Source organism: Leopardus geoffroyi, chromosome B3 (genome assembly GCF_018350155.1).
Source record: "Leopardus geoffroyi isolate Oge1 chromosome B3, O.geoffroyi_Oge1_pat1.0, whole genome shotgun sequence".
NCBI lineage: Eukaryota > Metazoa > Chordata > Mammalia > Carnivora > Felidae > Leopardus > Leopardus geoffroyi.
The window spans coordinates 27,948,671-27,965,721 of record NC_059337.1 but is presented as its reverse complement, the minus strand read 5'-3'; the positions used below and the strand labels follow the sequence as shown (position 1 = coordinate 27,965,721).

The following is a 17,051-nucleotide window of genomic DNA, read 5'->3' as shown; positions in this document are numbered from 1 at the left end:
GATGCACGATTATATTTCTGAGTTTAGTTTTTGTCGTGCTTTCTTAATACTTTTTTTTTTTTAAATAGACATAGCTTGTTAAATTTTGCAATCTTCTTTCCTCTGCATAGAAACATTGCTTCTCAGACAGTAGCCAGATTGAAAGATGTTGCCCGTCGGATTTCATCATGTCTAGACTTCGAGCAACATAGTCGTGAAAGAACTGCTTCATTGGATTTGTTGCTGCGCTTTCAGCGCCTACTTATCAGTAAACTTTATCCAGGAGAAAGTATTGGTCAGACCTCAGATATATCTAGTAAGTTGCTTAAAATTAAAATGTCTTATGTGTATTTTGGGCTTTTTAATTTAGGCCTATTCTACACTCCCAGATGAGTAGTTCTTATATTATTAAATGTGCCAATTTGGGGGGACTTCATTTTGTATCCACTTTTTTTGGGGACAAATATTAGACTCATCAATATTTTTTGTTTCCTCATCTTAATATTTAAGTTCTTTGGACATCAAAAATAGTTTCCTTTATGTTCAAGTTAGTCTTAACAGACAATTTATCAGACTTACTCTACGTGTCTGTTATGGAGTGTTGGATACTAACATAATGTGGGAACAAAGTAGTGACATAGCATTTGTTGATCGCACTGGAAAACCAGGTGGGGAGTAATGCAAGGAATGAATCATCATTGGAGGAAGGCTGGGTCTCAGTTATAGCACTGGTTTATTAGCCGCTAGACATGGGACTAAGTCTGAGATTTACCAGGGGGCTGTAGGTTGCTCACCTGCGGAGCTGGGATAACATCTGAGGGTGCCTATGAGGATTAAAATAGGATGATATTTAAGCACTTAGTTCTGTGCATGACATAGATTAGAGTACTTTCCACAAGCTCAAAAGTTGGCTCTGTGTAAATTGGCTTTCTCTGTCAAGGATGGAAACATCTGCTGCTGTTAATATTTTTATAGATGTTATATTCTAAAATATCTTAGTTGCTGAAAACTGAAAAGGTTTATATATATTCTAAAATATCTTAGTTGCTGAAAAAATTAGGCATTTGTAGATAGAAAATTTCAGGTTGAAATAGGTGAACTTACAGTTCGAAAGAGACATCTCAAAGACAAAATCATGAGGACTGGAAAGCTATTAAGAGCCTTGTAGGAAGAAAAGTTAAAGATTTTAGGAAATTGAAAAATGCCTAACTTTGTTTATTGGAAGTAATTTGCAAGTGTTAAGACTTGAAATTTGATAACATTTGTGTGTATTAGGTGTAAGGTTTTAAAACTCTATAAATTATGACTTTAGTATTTACATTAAAAAAATTTTCTAGGTATTATATAGTGCAGTGTATGAAAATTTACATAACCAAATTCACTGTTTCTCAAATTCTGTGACATAAAAACAGCCAGGGAATATGGGTTAATTTTCTCCTTTGAGAAAATTGTTATACATAAAAGATGTATAGATGAGGGTGGAATCAATGCGATTTATTTACGAAGTAAATTTTAATGGTAAAAATGAAATTTTCTAAATCTTTCTTCAAGGTCCTGAGCTTATGGGTGTTGGTTCCTTGCTGAAGAAGTACACAGCCCTTTTGTGCACACACATTGGAGATATACTGCCTGTGGCAGCCAGCATTGCTTCCACCAGCTGGCGGCACTTTGCAGAGGTGGCCTGCATTGTGGAAGGGGACTTCACTGGTACCTTTTTTATATCCTACCTTCAATCATTTATTTATTTTCAGAGATAGATAAGACTTAAAATTTATCACTTCCTGATAAACCTGCATGCCTTTGCCCCATACAATTTCTAGTCATGTTGGCTTTTCTCCTTTTCTTTTTTTACTTGCTTGACAATTCTGTTGGTGTAGGAGTTGTGTCACTGTAAATGTAATTAGTGATTTAGAGTCATACAGCCATTATTAACATTTCAATAATGAGGTCATTGGGAATTGTCTAATTTTATTTCAGCCCCATAAAAATTAGTTGCGCCTTTCAGGACCTTAATAATTTCCAGTATTTCTTAATATGTTTTCAAGTTAGTTCTGTGACACTAGAGCATTCTTATTAAGTGCTTTTTTACTGAAAGTAAACTTAGTTGTAAACTCTTAAGTTTTCTGAATAAAAGACAAGTTCACAGAAGTGTTGAAACAGTGGTTTTGAAAAGTATTCTTGTAACTCAGAGGGTTCTGTTTGATACCTTTGTTTGTCTCTTTCAAAATGAAAGATAAAATAATCCTGTAGAAATATGCTTTCCTTATTTTGTGATTTATCAGAATTTGAACATAGAACAAGCTTAGAAAGTAGTTTTATAGGATATATGGTTTTATTTAAATCTTAATGCTGTTTTTTTTTCTTTTAAAATTTAGGTGTTCTCCTTCCAGAACTAGTAGTTTCTATAGTGCTTCTGCTCAGTAAAAATGCTGGTCTCATGCAGGAGGCTGGAGCTGTCCCTCTGCTGGGTGGCCTGTTAGAACACCTGGATCGGTTCAATCACCTTGCACCGGGAAAGGAAAGGGACGATAATGAAGAGTTAGCCTGGCCTGGCATCATGGGTATGACATCTTAACTTCTAGAACTTCTGCTGAGGAAAGTTTATCCTGATCTAACCTATTCTTGCCTTTTTATCCGAAAGGATACTTCACAAAGAGAAACCAATATTTGCCATTTTCACTGATGGGAGTATAAGTGGAAAATCAAGATAATCCAAATCAGAAGAGATTTAGATTATATATAAGAAATGATTTTTCTGTTAATTGTTGTTACTTTCTGAATTGGACTATTTTAGAAAGTTCTGGAGAACCCTTTCTTGGGTGTTGTCTCCAGAAGGTACTGTTGCGGTGATTAGATATAGTCCAGCTTTGGAGGCTGACATCAATATGGGATGACTTTTTAAACTCATTTCTAACTGATGTTACTAAGTTGTGGAATTCCGATATTTAGCTGAGCACTTCCCTATATGTACTGTCTATAGTGCTTACCAAATTGGGATGGAACTTGTCTTCTCAAAGTTTTCAGCTTTGACATTTTTTAAGTGTATGTTACCATACTGTGTATGGTTCTGACTTCCTGGACTCATAGAATTAAATTGAAGTTGTGGTTCATTTGTATTTTGTACGAAAGCTCAGGCAAGCTGGGCTTTTTTCCCCTTCCATTGTAGACTGTCATCTTCTAACATAGGAGTTTCAAATAAGAAGTAATAACTATCCTGAAGAAAATAACAATAGGATATGGAGCATAGTTTTTAATTTTTTTATATCACTAGTATTTTTAGCACCATTCATTTGTATTTATGAAGTTAAATGTTATTTTTGTCTCTATAGTTAGTATGGTTGAAGGCATTTAATCTGATTAAGCAGTTCAAACTTACTCATTTAAAAATCTTTTTTTATTATGAAATAAAGCACATACTCAAAAGTACAGAAAACAGCTCTGTGACTGATCATAGAGAAAATCATTTGGGGCGCCTGGCTGGCTCTGTTGGTTAAGCGTCCGACTTCGCCTCAGGTCATGATTTCATGGTCCGTGAGTTTGAACCCTGCGTCGGGCTCTGTGCTGACAGCTCAGAGCCTGGAGTCTGCTTCAGATACTGTGTCTCCCTCTCTCTCTGCCCCTCCACCACTCTCTCTCAAAAATAAATAAACATTAAAAAAATTAAAAAAAAAAAAAAAAAGAAAATAACATCCATCCAGATTAAGAAGTGGAATGGTGGCAGGAACATCCTAAACACTGCTTCTTGTCTCCTGAAAGATACCTCTCTCTGGTCTTGTGTGGTTGCTGCTCCTCTACTTCTCTTTATCATTTTATCAGACAGGCTTGTGCTCCTTAATAGTTTGTTTAAATATTCTTATGTCTGTTTCTTTTTTTAAATTTTTTTAAAATTTATTTTGAGAGAGAGCAAGAGTGAGGGAGGAGTAGAGAGAGAAGGAGACCAAGAATCCCAAGTAGGCTCTGTGCTGTCAGCACAGAGCCCCAAGAGGGGCTCAGTCTCATGAGTTGTGAGATCATGACCTGAGTCAAAACCAGGAGTTGTGTGCTTAACCAACTGTGCCACCCAGGTGCTCCTCTTATGTCTGTTTCTTGCTGGAATTAATTATGTCTATTTCTTGTTGGTTTGTAGTGTATGCTTTAGTACAGAATGCCAGGTTTCCATAGTGATTGTGCTGATTTTCATCTCCATAGAGTGTGAGAGTTCTCACCATTCCACCCCTGTGCCAAGAGGTCACGTGTCATTTTTTCCCTAGGCATTTTGTCCATAGGATCATTGTACCAGCACTCTTGGGTGAAAGGAGTGTCCTTGGTCACTCTTCAGGAGTACCACTTTTGTCAAAATCAGTTGACTGTCTCTGCCTGTGTCTATTTCTCATCTTGCAGCTTCCCTTTGTGACTTCTGCACTTGTTAGCACCCTCTGGTGCATTGTTGAATACAAATGGTGATACTGGGCAGCCTTGTCTTGTTTAGGAGCAAAAGAAAAGCTTTCCAAATTTCACACATGAAATATGAGGTTTGTTAAGGGATTTCTTTGTAGAAACCTTTTTAAAAAAATTTTTTTTAAGTTTATTTATTTTTTGAGAGACAGAGAGAGACAGAGCATGAGCGGGGGAGGGGCAGAGAGAGGAGGAGTCACAGAATCTGAAGCAGGCTCCAGGCTCTGACCTGGCAGCACAGAGCCCGACGTGGGGCTGGAACTCGTGAACCGTGAGATCATGACCTGAGCCAAAGTTGGACGCTTAACCGACTGAGCCACCCAGGCGCCCTCTTTGTAGAAGCCTTTACATATTAAGGAAGTTTCCTTCTATTCTGCTTTGCAATTAAGTTTTAATTAATCTCAGTGATTATATAATTTTTTTTTCTATTAACGTGTTAATTATTGATTTTCCAAAAGTTAAATCAGCCTTCTGCATCTGGAATAAAACTATCTTGATCGTATTATATTGGTCATATTAATATGTGTTACTGGTCTTGATGTGTTTTGCTTTTTTCCAACAATTTTGCATCTGTGCTTGTGAATTGTAGTTTTCTTTTAATGCCCTATAAGTTGCTGATAATCACCCCTCCACTAACAAAGAGGCTGTAATTTAGGAACATGACAGCTTCCCATGCAATCTCTGTTAAATTTCTTTTTACAGTCTGTCAGCTGAGAATATTAGCTTGTTGGTAGAAACTATCTGAGGGATCCAGTAGTACAAAAACATAACAAGACATTTAAAGTTTTAGTAAGACAGGCTGTGCTAGTCTCTTAGAGTTACTTAGAGAATGTTCTTTCCTCTTCTTTTTTTTTTTTCCTCCCCAGAAGGGTATGTATAAGATTGGTAGAATTTGCCAGATAATCATCTTGATCTGTAGTGTTGTGAACAATTTTTTTTTTTTTTTTTTTTTTTGTTTTTGGGGGTGGTAAGATAGAGTGGAAACCCACCTTTTTTTTTTTTTTTAACTATGGTGAAGTATACATAACATAAAATTTGTCATTTTAACCATATTTAAGTTTTCCATTCTGTGGCATTAAGTACATTCACGTTATTGTCCAACCAACACCACCATCCAGTTTCAAAACCTTTCATCTCTCCTGAATTGAAACTCTGTACCCATTAAACATTAACTTTCCATTCTCCACTCCCTCTCACCCTTGACAACCACCATCCAACTTTCTGTTTCTGTGAATTTGACTACTGGAGGTAGGTCATGTAAGTGGAAGCATACAGTATTTGTTCTTTGGTAATTGTCTTACTCTAGCATATCTTCAGGGTTCATCCATGTTATAGCATGTGTCAGAATTTCCTTCCTTTTTAAGGCTGAATAATGTTTAATAATATTGCAAACAAAATGGTTTATCCAGTCATCTCTTGATATACACTTTGGTGGTTTCCACCTTTTGGCTGATGTGACTAATGCTGTCATGAACATGGGTGTGCAAATGTCTGTTTGAAGCCCTGCTTTCACTTCCTTTGGGTTAGAGGCTAAAAGTGGGATTGCTGAGTCATATGGTAATTCTGTGTTTAACTTCCCACCATAATGTTTTCCATAGTGGCTGTTCCATTTTACATTCCCATAGGCAGAGTACAAGGAAGGGCTCTATTTTTTCACATCCTTGCCAACACTTGTTTTTTTCTGTTTTATTGGTAACAGCCATCCTAATGGGACAGAGTGGTATTATAATGTAGTTTTGATTTGGTTTTCCTTAATGGTTAGTGATAATGTATGTCTGTTCTTGTGCTTATTGGCCATTTGCATATCTTTGGAGAAGTGTCTATTCAAGTGTTTTTCCTATTTTTGAATCAGGTTTTGTTATTGTTGCTATTGTTGAATTGTAGGAATTTGTTATGTATTCTGGAAGTATATGATTTAGTTATATTTTCTCCTTATGTGTGGATTGCCTTTTCATTTTGTTGGTAGTGTCCAGCGATGTTTAATTTTGATTAAGTCCAACTTAACCTAGTTTTTCTTTTGTTGCCTATGCTTTTGGTGTCCTGTTCAAGAAATCATTGCCAAATTATATGTCATGAAGGATTCCTCCTGTTCTTTTCTAAGAGTTTGATATTTTATAGTTTTAGCTCTTCAAATCTTTGATCTGTTTTAAGTTTTGTATATGGTGTATAAGGTAAGGGTCCAACTTGATTTGTTTGCGATTGGATATTCAGTTTTCCTAGCACCACTTGTGGAAAAGATTGTCCTTCCCCCATTGAATGGTTGTGACGCTCTGTCCAAAACATTTGACCATATATATGAGGATTTATTTCTGAGTTCTGTATTCTATTCCATTGATCCAGTTGTCTGTCTTTATGCTGGTGCTACTCTGGTCTTTATTATTTCTTTTCTTCTTTCTTAGGGTTTAATCTGATATTTTTCTAGCTTTTAGAGAAATGATGTTTGTTCATTGTGAAAACACAGATAAAAGTAGGGGAGAATAGGATAATGAACCTGGATTTACAAGTATTCACATTTCAGCTTCTCCTCCACTTAACTTAGTGATTGAATGATTGAATCATTTTATTTTATTTTATTTTATTTATTTATTTATTTATTTTTTTTCAACGTTTATTTATTTTTGGGACAGAGAGAGACAGAGCATGAATGGGGGAGGGGCAGAGAGAGAGGGAGACACAGAATCGGAAACAGGCTCCAGGCTCTGAGCCATCAGCCCAGAGCCCGACGCGGGGCTCGAACTCACGGACCGCGAGATCGTGACCTGGCTGAAGTCGGACGCTTAACCGACTGCGCCACCCAGGCGCCCCTGATTGAATCATTTTAAAGCAGATCTCTTTAAGACATTTTGACACACATTACCTGTTAATGATTAGACCTTTTTTTGGTAATAAAACCTTAATATCATTATTCTGTCTAAGATTAATAGTGATTCCTTAATGTTACATGCAGTCTGTGTTCCATTTTCCTGGATCATCTAAAAAGGTCTTTTTATTAGTGGTTATTTTGAATCAGCATCTAAATATGTTTTGCATGTTATAGTTGGTTGGTATACTTCCAGTCTCTTTTTCCTTTAACAGTGTATCTCTAGGCCCTCCTCTTTGTCTCTGTGGTCATACTCTTTATTTGTCAAAGAAGCAGGGAATTTGTTCTGGAGAATTTCATATTTTCTGAGTTTTGTTGATTGCCCTCTCTTTTAGTCTAATATCTCTCAGTTACACTTTCTCTAAACAGTTGGTTATATGTATAGGGGTGATGAGGTTTGGATGCAGATTTGGATTCAGTTTTTGATAGAGTGTGTCTGAGGTCATGCTGTGTGTTTCTTGTTTCATTGGCTCTGAGGCCTGTGATTCTGTGTGACACCCACCTGCAGTTCTGTTCAGATGGACCAGGGAGTTCATATACAGTCTGTCTTCTATAAAATCCCCTAGCAACCTTGCCTTCATTTGTTTGGGTAGTACAAAGTACAATTTGTACCGGTAAGGACATGATCCTAGCTTGACTCCCCTCTTCAATCACCTCCCTATCATTTTTCAGTGATACTGAGTTAATGTCCTAGCACTTTGAAAGGTGACCAGTGAGGCATTCTTCCTTCATCTTCCCCTTCATTCCTCCCCTCCTCCTCTGTTTTTATTTTATTTATTTATTTTTTATTTACTTATTGTTTTTGAGAGAGAGTGAGCCTGGGAGGGGCAGAAGGAGATGGAGAGTGAGAATTTAAGCAGGCTTCATGCCCAACACAGACCCTGACTCAGGGCTCAATCTCCTGATTGTGAGATCATGAGCTGAGCCGAAATCAAGAGTTGGACACTTAACTGACTGAGCCACCTAGGTGCCCCTTTTTAAAATTTTTGACTATCGTGAACTCTTAGAATTTTATTGATTTAATGTTTATTAACTTATTTACTTTTTTGCTTTTTTTCCCCCTACTATATATATTTAAAGGTATAAATGCCCTTAAACACAGCTCTAGAAGTGTGGATCTATAGTATTTTCATTATCATTCATTGTATTTTTTCTATAGACATTTTTTTCTGGGAAGTCAAATATGAATTTTTATTTTATTTTTGTTACCTATTTGTAATTTAACTGCATTGTAGTCAGTGCATATGCTCTGTAACTTTATTTCTTTGAAATTTTTGGGATTTGCTTTATTGCCTTATACATAGTCAGATTTGCTATTCATGCTGCTCATGTGATATTGTTTTTGTTTTGTTTTATAATCATTGCATGTTCTTTGTGCATTTATTTATTTTTTAATGTTTTTATTTATTTTTGAGACAGAGAGAGACAGAGCATGAGCAGGGGAGGGGCAGAGAGAGAGGGAGACACAGAATCTGAAGCAGGCTGCAGGCTCTGTGCTGTCAGCTCAGAGCCCGACGCGGGGGTCGAACTCACAGACTGTGAGATCATGACCTGAGCTGAAGTCAGACGCTCAACCAACTGTGCCAGCCAGGCGCCCCAAATCATTGCATATTCTTAGTGAATTTTTGTTTGTGGTATTAGTTACAGCGAGAGATATGTTAATCTCCTATTGTGATTATGGATTTGTCTATTTCCCTTTATAGTTTTTTTGCATGATTTGTTCTATTGCTTTATCTCTTGATCTATTGATTGATTGATTTTGGTTTCTGTATATGCAGAATCATTTTTTACAGGTCAGAACTGTAGAAATAATGAGGAGGTGACACAGATACGCAAAGCTGATTTGGAGAACCACAATAAAGATGGAGGCTTCTGGACTGTGATTGATGGGAAAGTATATGATATAAAGGACTTCCAGACACAGTCATTAACAGGAAATAGTATTCTTGGTAAGGCCTCACTTTCTACTTCATGGTTAAAAGTTACAGCATGTGCCATTTTGAGCAGAGTATTTGGCTTTTAAGCGATCAGTTGAGTATATTGCTCCACCCCCCACGTTTTAATCTACTGGTGACTTTGGTGTGCGGCCTATCAGCGAATTCAAACAGGTTTGAAGAATTCCTTATCATTTTGTATTTGTTTCAACACCTGTTGAAACTTGTTTCAAATCCTAAGTTGGCGCAGGCAGCTCTGGGAGGGGATGAAAGATCATTATTATACTTTGGTAACCCTCACACTGGAGTCACCTGCCTGATCTATTTCCTACTTGACATTTCTACTATTGGTGTCTAAGCAAATTGTATTGAAATAATGTTGCTTTTGTTTTTTTTGTTTTAGCTCAGTTTGCAGGGGAAGACCCAGTGGTAGCTTTGGAAGCTGCTTTGCAGTTTGAAGACACCCGGGAATCAATGCATGCCTTCTGTGTTGGCCAGTATCTGGAGGTGAGGCTGTGTGCGTGGGCATCATGGTGAAGTGGCTTACTATCTTGAGATACATATTTTTGGGGGAAGAATTATCTAGTAGCATAATTCTTTAGAATAGAAGTATGTCCTACCTATGCATAAGCTTTGGAGTTTATATGTTGGGATTGGTTTTCCAGGTATAGATCCATAGGTAATAAAATTTATTAAATGCCACATAGGTAAGACTTAAAGCATTGCATAGGGAGAGATTGACTTTGCTTGTAACTTATCTAATAAGACTGGCAAAGTTTTTTTTCATTTGATCTCTTTTCTAACTGGTTTCTTTTTGTTAACATAAATTTATACCTCCACATATTGTGGTCCTAGTTCACTACTCACAGCAGTCCTTTCATATTTTTGGGTTTTTGGGGGTGTTATTTATACATGTAGCAATTCAGTATATTTTCTGAAGTATACAGTCAACCTGTAAACTTCTATTTGATTCTTTAAGGAATTATCTAGTTTACCTGTTGTTTTTTAAATTTTTTAAAAAGTTTATTGTGTGTGTGTGTGTGTGTGTGTGTGTGTGTGTGTGTGTGTGTGTGTGTATGTGTGTGAGAGAGAGGAAGGGGGAGAGAGAGAGAGAGAGAGAGAGAGAGAAACAAGGGAGGAACAGAGAGAAAGGGAGAGAGAGGATCCCAAACAGGCTCTGCACTGTCTGTGCAGAGACCCAGGTAGGGCTCGAACTCACAAACCACGAGATCTTGACCCAAGCCGAATCAAGAGTTGGACACTCAACTGATTGAGCTACCCAAGAGCCCCTCTAGTTTACCTGTTTATCTGAGCTTTGGTTTTACCACCAGTAGATCTGTGTGTTTACCGTTTGCTTTGTAGGGTGTGCCTACAGCACACAGCATGTATAGCAGCATAATAGGATGTAGGAAAAGGGTATCCAGAGCATCTGCTTCTCTTCCTCATGGAACTTTGTCTTGTTTAGGGATATAAGCTGTTGCTCTTTTGGTTTTTATGTTTTCAATTAACCCTGTTTTCTCAGACTGATGATGAAATTTATCTTTCCAAGCCTGACCAAGAAGTTGTTACCATACCAGATCTGGGAAGTCTCTCTTCACCTCTGATAGACACAGAAAGGAATCTGGGCCTACTTCTCGGATTACATGCTTCCTATTTAGCTATGAGCACACCACTGTCTCCGGTTGAGATCGAATGTGCCAGTAAGAAAAATTTGCTTTCTGCTAACAGATTAGAAGGTTATTTTAGCTGAGTCTTACGTGCTATTTAGAATAGGAGAAGAATCAACACAGTTGTTGGTGAGTAAAAATAAGGATCGTGGGACTATGACACTAAACCAATGAAATAGAAATAGTTGTGAATGGCTTTCATTTGCTCTCATGACCTGTGGCAGCAGAGGAAGCTAACAGGTGCATGGAAATATCAGTCCTATGCGTGCTCTCACTTTTGCTTCCTGTAACAGATGTGTTCAACTTGGCTGTCGTCTCCATGTGACATGGATTGGCTGTTCCTATTGGGGATAATATTCTTTTTGAGGATTGTGTTTTTACTAGACCCAAATACCTTTTGGGATTGCGACCTTTTTAATGACCTAAAGTAATAAAATTTCACTATATTCCATAAGATGGATTTAAAGTTTTGTTTACATATTCCTACATTTCTCTGTCTGCCAACCATCCAGCAAGCATTTACTGAGTAAATACTCAGTATGAGTTACCATGCTAGGTGCTCAATGCATTAAGTGTGCATTAGACACATTTCTGCTTTTAGGTGCTTTTTGTGTGATGATGAGCCAGACATTATAATAGAGCAGTACACAGGGTAGAAGAGCATGAAATGGAGACATTTGTAATTTGTTCTGATGGGGAAGAAACCCCATCAGAGGTGAAGGAGTAAGGACATTGGAGTCCCAGAAAAGTGAGTGTGTGAATCTTCGGGCAGAAATACAGGTGTGTGAGGAGCATTTGTTAAGAAAAGTAGAGCTTCCTGTTGCTTGTGTATGTGTACTGTCAGGAGAGAATGCTAGTGGGCAAGGATGGTCAATGTACTTGGTCAGCCCAGCCTTCTGGAACAAGCCTTTGGTGTGCATGCTGGGCATTTTGCTGCCTGCAGAGCCTCTCAGGGGGATGGACTCATCCTTTCCTTCAAATATGTGTAGTATGGGGAAGATACATTTCTTCTAAATCAGCAAAGAGGGTGGGAAATGAGAAGAGCCAGAGTAGAATTGATCAGAAAGTACTATGGGCCCTGGTGGGTGGGGCCTAAGCCATCAGAAACCACCTTTAGAGCAGTATCTTTGAGAGATTAGAGGGAGTTCTAAATGTAGAGACCTAGGGAAGGTCATGATCATATTTGTGTTTTAGAATTAATGTAGCACTTAGGAGAATGCTCCTGAATCTTCTAAAATCTAAATTTTCAGTAAAAGAACATGGAGTACATCCCAGATTTGATTGCTTCGGTTTTGGAGGACTATTTTGATAACAGAAGTCATTGAAAAAAATTTGTAGCAATGAACAAACTGATTCTTCATTTTTTTTGGTGAATCTCACTCCAGTTATCTTAACAATTAGAATGAGCATCCACATTGGCACTGATGCATATTCTTGTGTGTCTAGCCATGCCTCACGCAGGTCTCCTTTGTGAGACACACATAGTCTACTGGGTCTCCAGTCTCCAAGGATCTGTCTCTTACTAAGGTCCCATGTTATATGATTAGTAGTCTCTCATTTTTATTATTAGATTAATGCTCTAGGGAAATATGTCCTGCCCTGAGCATGTTTTTTCTTTGTAGACCCCTTCTCATGTGCTGCTTTCCTATCTGGATGCTCAGTGTTTTTATCTTTATCCAGATCTCCGCTCAGTTGTCACTTCCACAGAAAATCCTTTACCGACTCTTGCGGTAGTGGAGGTCTATACTCTTGTACCAACTGTAGTACTTTGTAGCATACAGTTATCCTAATTGAAATTGAGTGATTGCTTGTGTAAGTGTTGCCTCCATGCTGCTCTCCCTAGTAAAATGCAATGCCCCAGTGTTCCCACAGTATCAGTAGAATCAGTCAGCTCCATGTTTTACTGGGTATCTAGAAAAGTTGTACTGGAACTATTATACTGAGTTCTGATACCCTGCTTAAGATGTAGTGAATAGCCAGAAGTGTTAACCTATTTTCATGCAGACACAGGAATTATAAGCCAGTCTATATAAATGTTAGATGTGACTCTTTAATATGAATGTGCTGAATTTTTCCTCTTAAATCAAATATTCACTTCTTATCTTTTATATCAATGTTTATTTCTAAATAGTACACTCAAGTTTCTCTTTAATGTTTGCATATGCACTTTCTAGAGTGGCTTCAGTCATCCATCTTCTCTGGAGGCCTACAGACCAGCCAGATCCACTATAGCTACAATGAGGAGAAAGACGAGGACCATTGTAGCTCTCCTGGAGGCACTCCTGCTAGCAAGTCCCGACTCTGCTCCCACAGACGGGCCTTAGGAGACCATTCCCAGGCATTTCTGCAAGCCATTGCTGACAATAACATACAGGATCACAATGTGAAGGTGAGCGAGGCCTTCCCACACTTAGTATCCTTGGTTTACCGTAAAACTTTGATATGTGAACACTTTCATGTTCTCTGATTTGCTTAGCACAGACTTTAGTTACATATTATTTGTAGGGCTGGTTTTGAGGTAAGAGGCTGGTTCAGTTCTGGGTGCCTGACTCTTGACTTCAGGTCAGGTCATGATCTCAAGGTCATGAGATAGAGCCCTGTGTTAGGCTGTGCACTGGGCATGAAGCCCGCTTAAGGTTCTCTATCTCCCTTTGCTTCCTCCCCTGTGTGCATGCGCGCTGTCTGTAAAAAAAAAAAAAAAAGAAAAAAGAAAAAGGAAAGAAAGGCTGATTCAATTCAATATGTCAGTGATGTTTTAGAAGCATTGCTGATTGCAAGTACATTAGAAATTGTGGCATGTAGTTTGGAATTTATGAGGGCGTGTTAGGTGGCTCTGAAGTTACCCTCCAGCTGTTTCTGTTACAGGACTTTCTGTGTCAAATAGAAAGGTACTGTAGGCAGTGCCATTTGACCACACCAATCACTTTTCCTCCTGAGCACCCTGTGGAAGAGGTTGGCCGCTTACTATTATGTTGCCTTTTAAAGCATGAAGATTTAGGTATGAATCATGACATTTTAGCTATACTATACATTTTTCAACTGACATGCAATGTGCATTCATTCTTACGCTGCCCCTTTTTAAAAATGTCTTTTACAGGTCACGTGGCATTATCTTTAGTTCACGCAGGAACCCTTGGTATTGAGCAAGTAAAGCACAGAACATTGCCTAAATCAGTAGTGGATGTTTGTAGAGTTGTTTACCAAGCAAAATGCTCACTCATTAAGGTAAATACATTTTTATTCTTTTTTTTTGTGCTTTGTAGATAGTTGGTAAAATGTTTGTTAAGTTGTCTTTTCATATTTAACTTTGTAGACGCATCAAGAACAGGGTCGTTCTTACAAGGAAGTCTGCGCTCCAGTCATTGAACGTTTGAGATTCCTCTTTAATGAACTAAGACCTGCAGTTTGTAATGATCTCTCTATAATGTCCAAGTTTAAACTGTTAAGTTCTTTGCCCCGTTGGAGGAGGATAGTTCAGAAGATAATTCGAGAACGAAGGAAAAAGAGAGGTAAAAGATGGGAAGATGCTGTCAAAGTGTGTGCTTTTCCCCAGTATATTTGAGTCTGTGATTTGAGTGAAGCTGTTTGCTACTGCTTAGTACATGTGGATTTCCACAACTGCCATGATATTTGTTATGTGTATTTATGATTAAATAGACAAATCCTGCTTATTTTTCCTAGACATCAGATAATGATACAACTTTGCTATTGAGTATGTTATGATTTGGTAATTACTAAATTGATGCTGTACAAGGTAAATACTATAAACTTTATTAAATTGATGGGGAAGAGGAAGTGTGTTTTTTTTTTTTTTTTTTTTAATCACTTGTCCTGGTAAATGAGATATATGAGAATGTTTATTCTTTTAGTTAATCTTGCCATTATTGTAAGGAAATGTTTTCCTTTGGAAATATTGAGTATTCTGATACATGGAGAATTGTTATAAAAGGAACTAAAAGAATTACTAATATTTTCAGGAAGCAACTGTTTAGGGATGTGGAGAATTTTTATATTAAATGAGCAAAATTTGAGTACAAGTACATGAATTTGGAATTTGGTTAATTATGATTATAAACACGTTTTGCAGAAATTTCTGATTGTATTCTTGTGAATTATACCAATTTATTCACAGATAAGCTTATTAAACTATTATTTACTAAGTTTTTGATGGACATTATGAACAATGATGTCGTAAAAGACTAACTTTGTGTTAGAAGCCATCCTGAATTGATTGTTCTTGAGAAAACTCTTAACCACAACAATTTGCCTGAATCCTAGAGATGCTCTGAATCAGGAAATCATGGTAGGAATGCTTCTGAGATCCCTTTAACCTAGGTAGTGAGGAAATTCATCGTAGAGGCACAGGCCTGGGAGACCACCATCTCAGCTTGAGGAACAATGATGCCCTCACCACCTGGCCATCGCCTCCATGGATTCTGAGGCCATGTTGTCACCTCTTAAAGTTTCTTGTTGTGGGTTTAAATATTTAGTTGTGTAAGTTTGAAGCTGTTTTTGTTTTTATTTTAAGAAAATCAAATAACTTATAAATGATTATTACTGGTGCTGTGTTAGGCTCACCAAAAGCACCCTTAAATTTGATGATTCACTAGACTCAGAAGAGCTGTTATACTCACAGTTACAGTTTATTACTGTGAAAGGATACAGATTAAAATCAGCAAAAGGAAAGGCACATTGAGGGAAATCCAAAGAAAACTAGGCCTAAGCTTCCAGTTCCCTCCCAGTGGAGCTGCACAGGGCCGTGCTTAGTTCTCTCAGCAGTGATGTGTGACAGCATGTGTGAAGGGCTGTCAGCAAGGATGCTCACCTGAGCCTTGGCATCCAAGATTATTATTGCGGGTCAGTCACATAGACATATGGGGCCTGCATGGTTACTCTCAGTTATTTAGACTCTAGCTTCCACAGTAGAAACAGGTGATAACTGTAAGTCACATTCTTAGCATAAACTGTCTGTTCAAACTGGAAAACATGGCCTTAGACCTCAGGCATATAGAAACAATTTTCTCAGGCAGAACATGTCAAGGACTTGGATCTCAGTTCACAGGAGATGGCCAAGTGCTGAAAGGACAGTGTTTCTTGGGAATTTGCAGAGTTTGGGCAACCCAGACCTGCTGTGTTAGTGTTTACTGCTCATGTGTATTATTAATTATATTCCTTATTATATTACTTGCTGAGAAGAAATAAACTAAAAGTCTTGAAAAGTAGCAAAAATATGAAAGCAACACCACATATCACATTGAAAATTCAATAGAAATTTCCCAAATTAAAGAGACTAACATAGTAAAAGGTATCCAGTTAATTCAGTTCAGTTGCATAGTGGTGACAGATTCATTGCATTGGTCCAGAGTGGGCAAGCTGGGGACAAATGCAGCCTGCTGCTTGCTGTATGTTGCCCATGAGCTAAGATTGGGTTTTGAATTTTAAAGTTACTTTTTAAAAAACCAAAAGAAGAATAATATGTTTGACACATGGAAATTATATGAAGTTTAAATTCAAGCATCTGTAAATAAAGTTAGCTGCTTTTCAGCTTGCAACAGCAGAATCCAGTATTTGCAATAGACTGACTGGCCTGCAAAGACTAAAATATTCACCATCTATCTAGCCCTTTAAGAAAAAGTTTGCTGACTACTGGGCTTCTCTTTCTGTATGACCATCATAGCACCTTCCCCATCTTTCTGTACATTATGTGGAGTAGCAGAGTGTTATTATTGAATGTCATGTGAGAATAATCATGATAGTTTTTACTTTTGTAGTTTGAGCATTTCAGTTGACAGTGGTATTTACATGTTTGAGTAAAATAGGTCCTTTACCTTCATGCATATTTAATACTTCTTAATTTAAAATTGTATATAAGTAAATGAATTTTATAATGAAAGATGTTTTTAATCATAGTTCCTAAGAAGCCAGAATCTACAGATGATGAAGAAAAAATTGGAAATGAAGAGAGTGATTTAGAAGAAGCTTGCATTTTGCCACACAGTCCTATAAATGTGGATAAAAGACCCATTACAATTAAATCACCTAAGGTGAAGTATTTTCTGTGATTCTGAGGCTGGCTGAATAGAAACACAGCACATAGCAAGGGAACCCATAAGTATTGTCACTTTGTCCTTGAGCGTCTATAGGATAGAGAGTGTAGTGGGTTATTATACATATGGG

General features: G+C 37.6%; 1 protein-coding gene across 7 annotated transcripts in view; it reads left to right on the top strand.

The window, feature by feature from the left end:
* Window positions 1-17,051, top strand: part of HERC2 (HECT and RLD domain containing E3 ubiquitin protein ligase 2) — a 273,658-nt gene that overhangs the window by 110,561 nt on the left and 146,046 nt on the right. For 4 of the 7 annotated variants that reach the window (XM_045448938.1, XM_045448940.1, XM_045448937.1 and 1 more), the window contains 11 exons: window positions 111-295; window positions 1,531-1,686; window positions 2,355-2,540; window positions 9,052-9,222; window positions 9,611-9,714; window positions 10,730-10,907; window positions 13,049-13,263; window positions 13,740-13,872; window positions 13,972-14,099; window positions 14,188-14,383; window positions 16,785-16,918. In XM_045448938.1, coding sequence (XP_045304894.1) covers window positions 111-295; window positions 1,531-1,686; window positions 2,355-2,540; window positions 9,052-9,222; window positions 9,611-9,714; window positions 10,730-10,907; window positions 13,049-13,263; window positions 13,740-13,872; window positions 13,972-14,099; window positions 14,188-14,383; window positions 16,785-16,918 — 1,786 coding nt within the window. The remainder of the gene's footprint in view (window positions 1-110; window positions 296-1,530; window positions 1,687-2,354; window positions 2,541-9,051; window positions 9,223-9,610; window positions 9,715-10,729; window positions 10,908-13,048; window positions 13,264-13,739; window positions 13,873-13,971; window positions 14,100-14,187; window positions 14,384-16,784; window positions 16,919-17,051) is intronic. The other 3 variants (XM_045448942.1, XM_045448941.1, XM_045448943.1) reach the window with 1 other exon arrangement.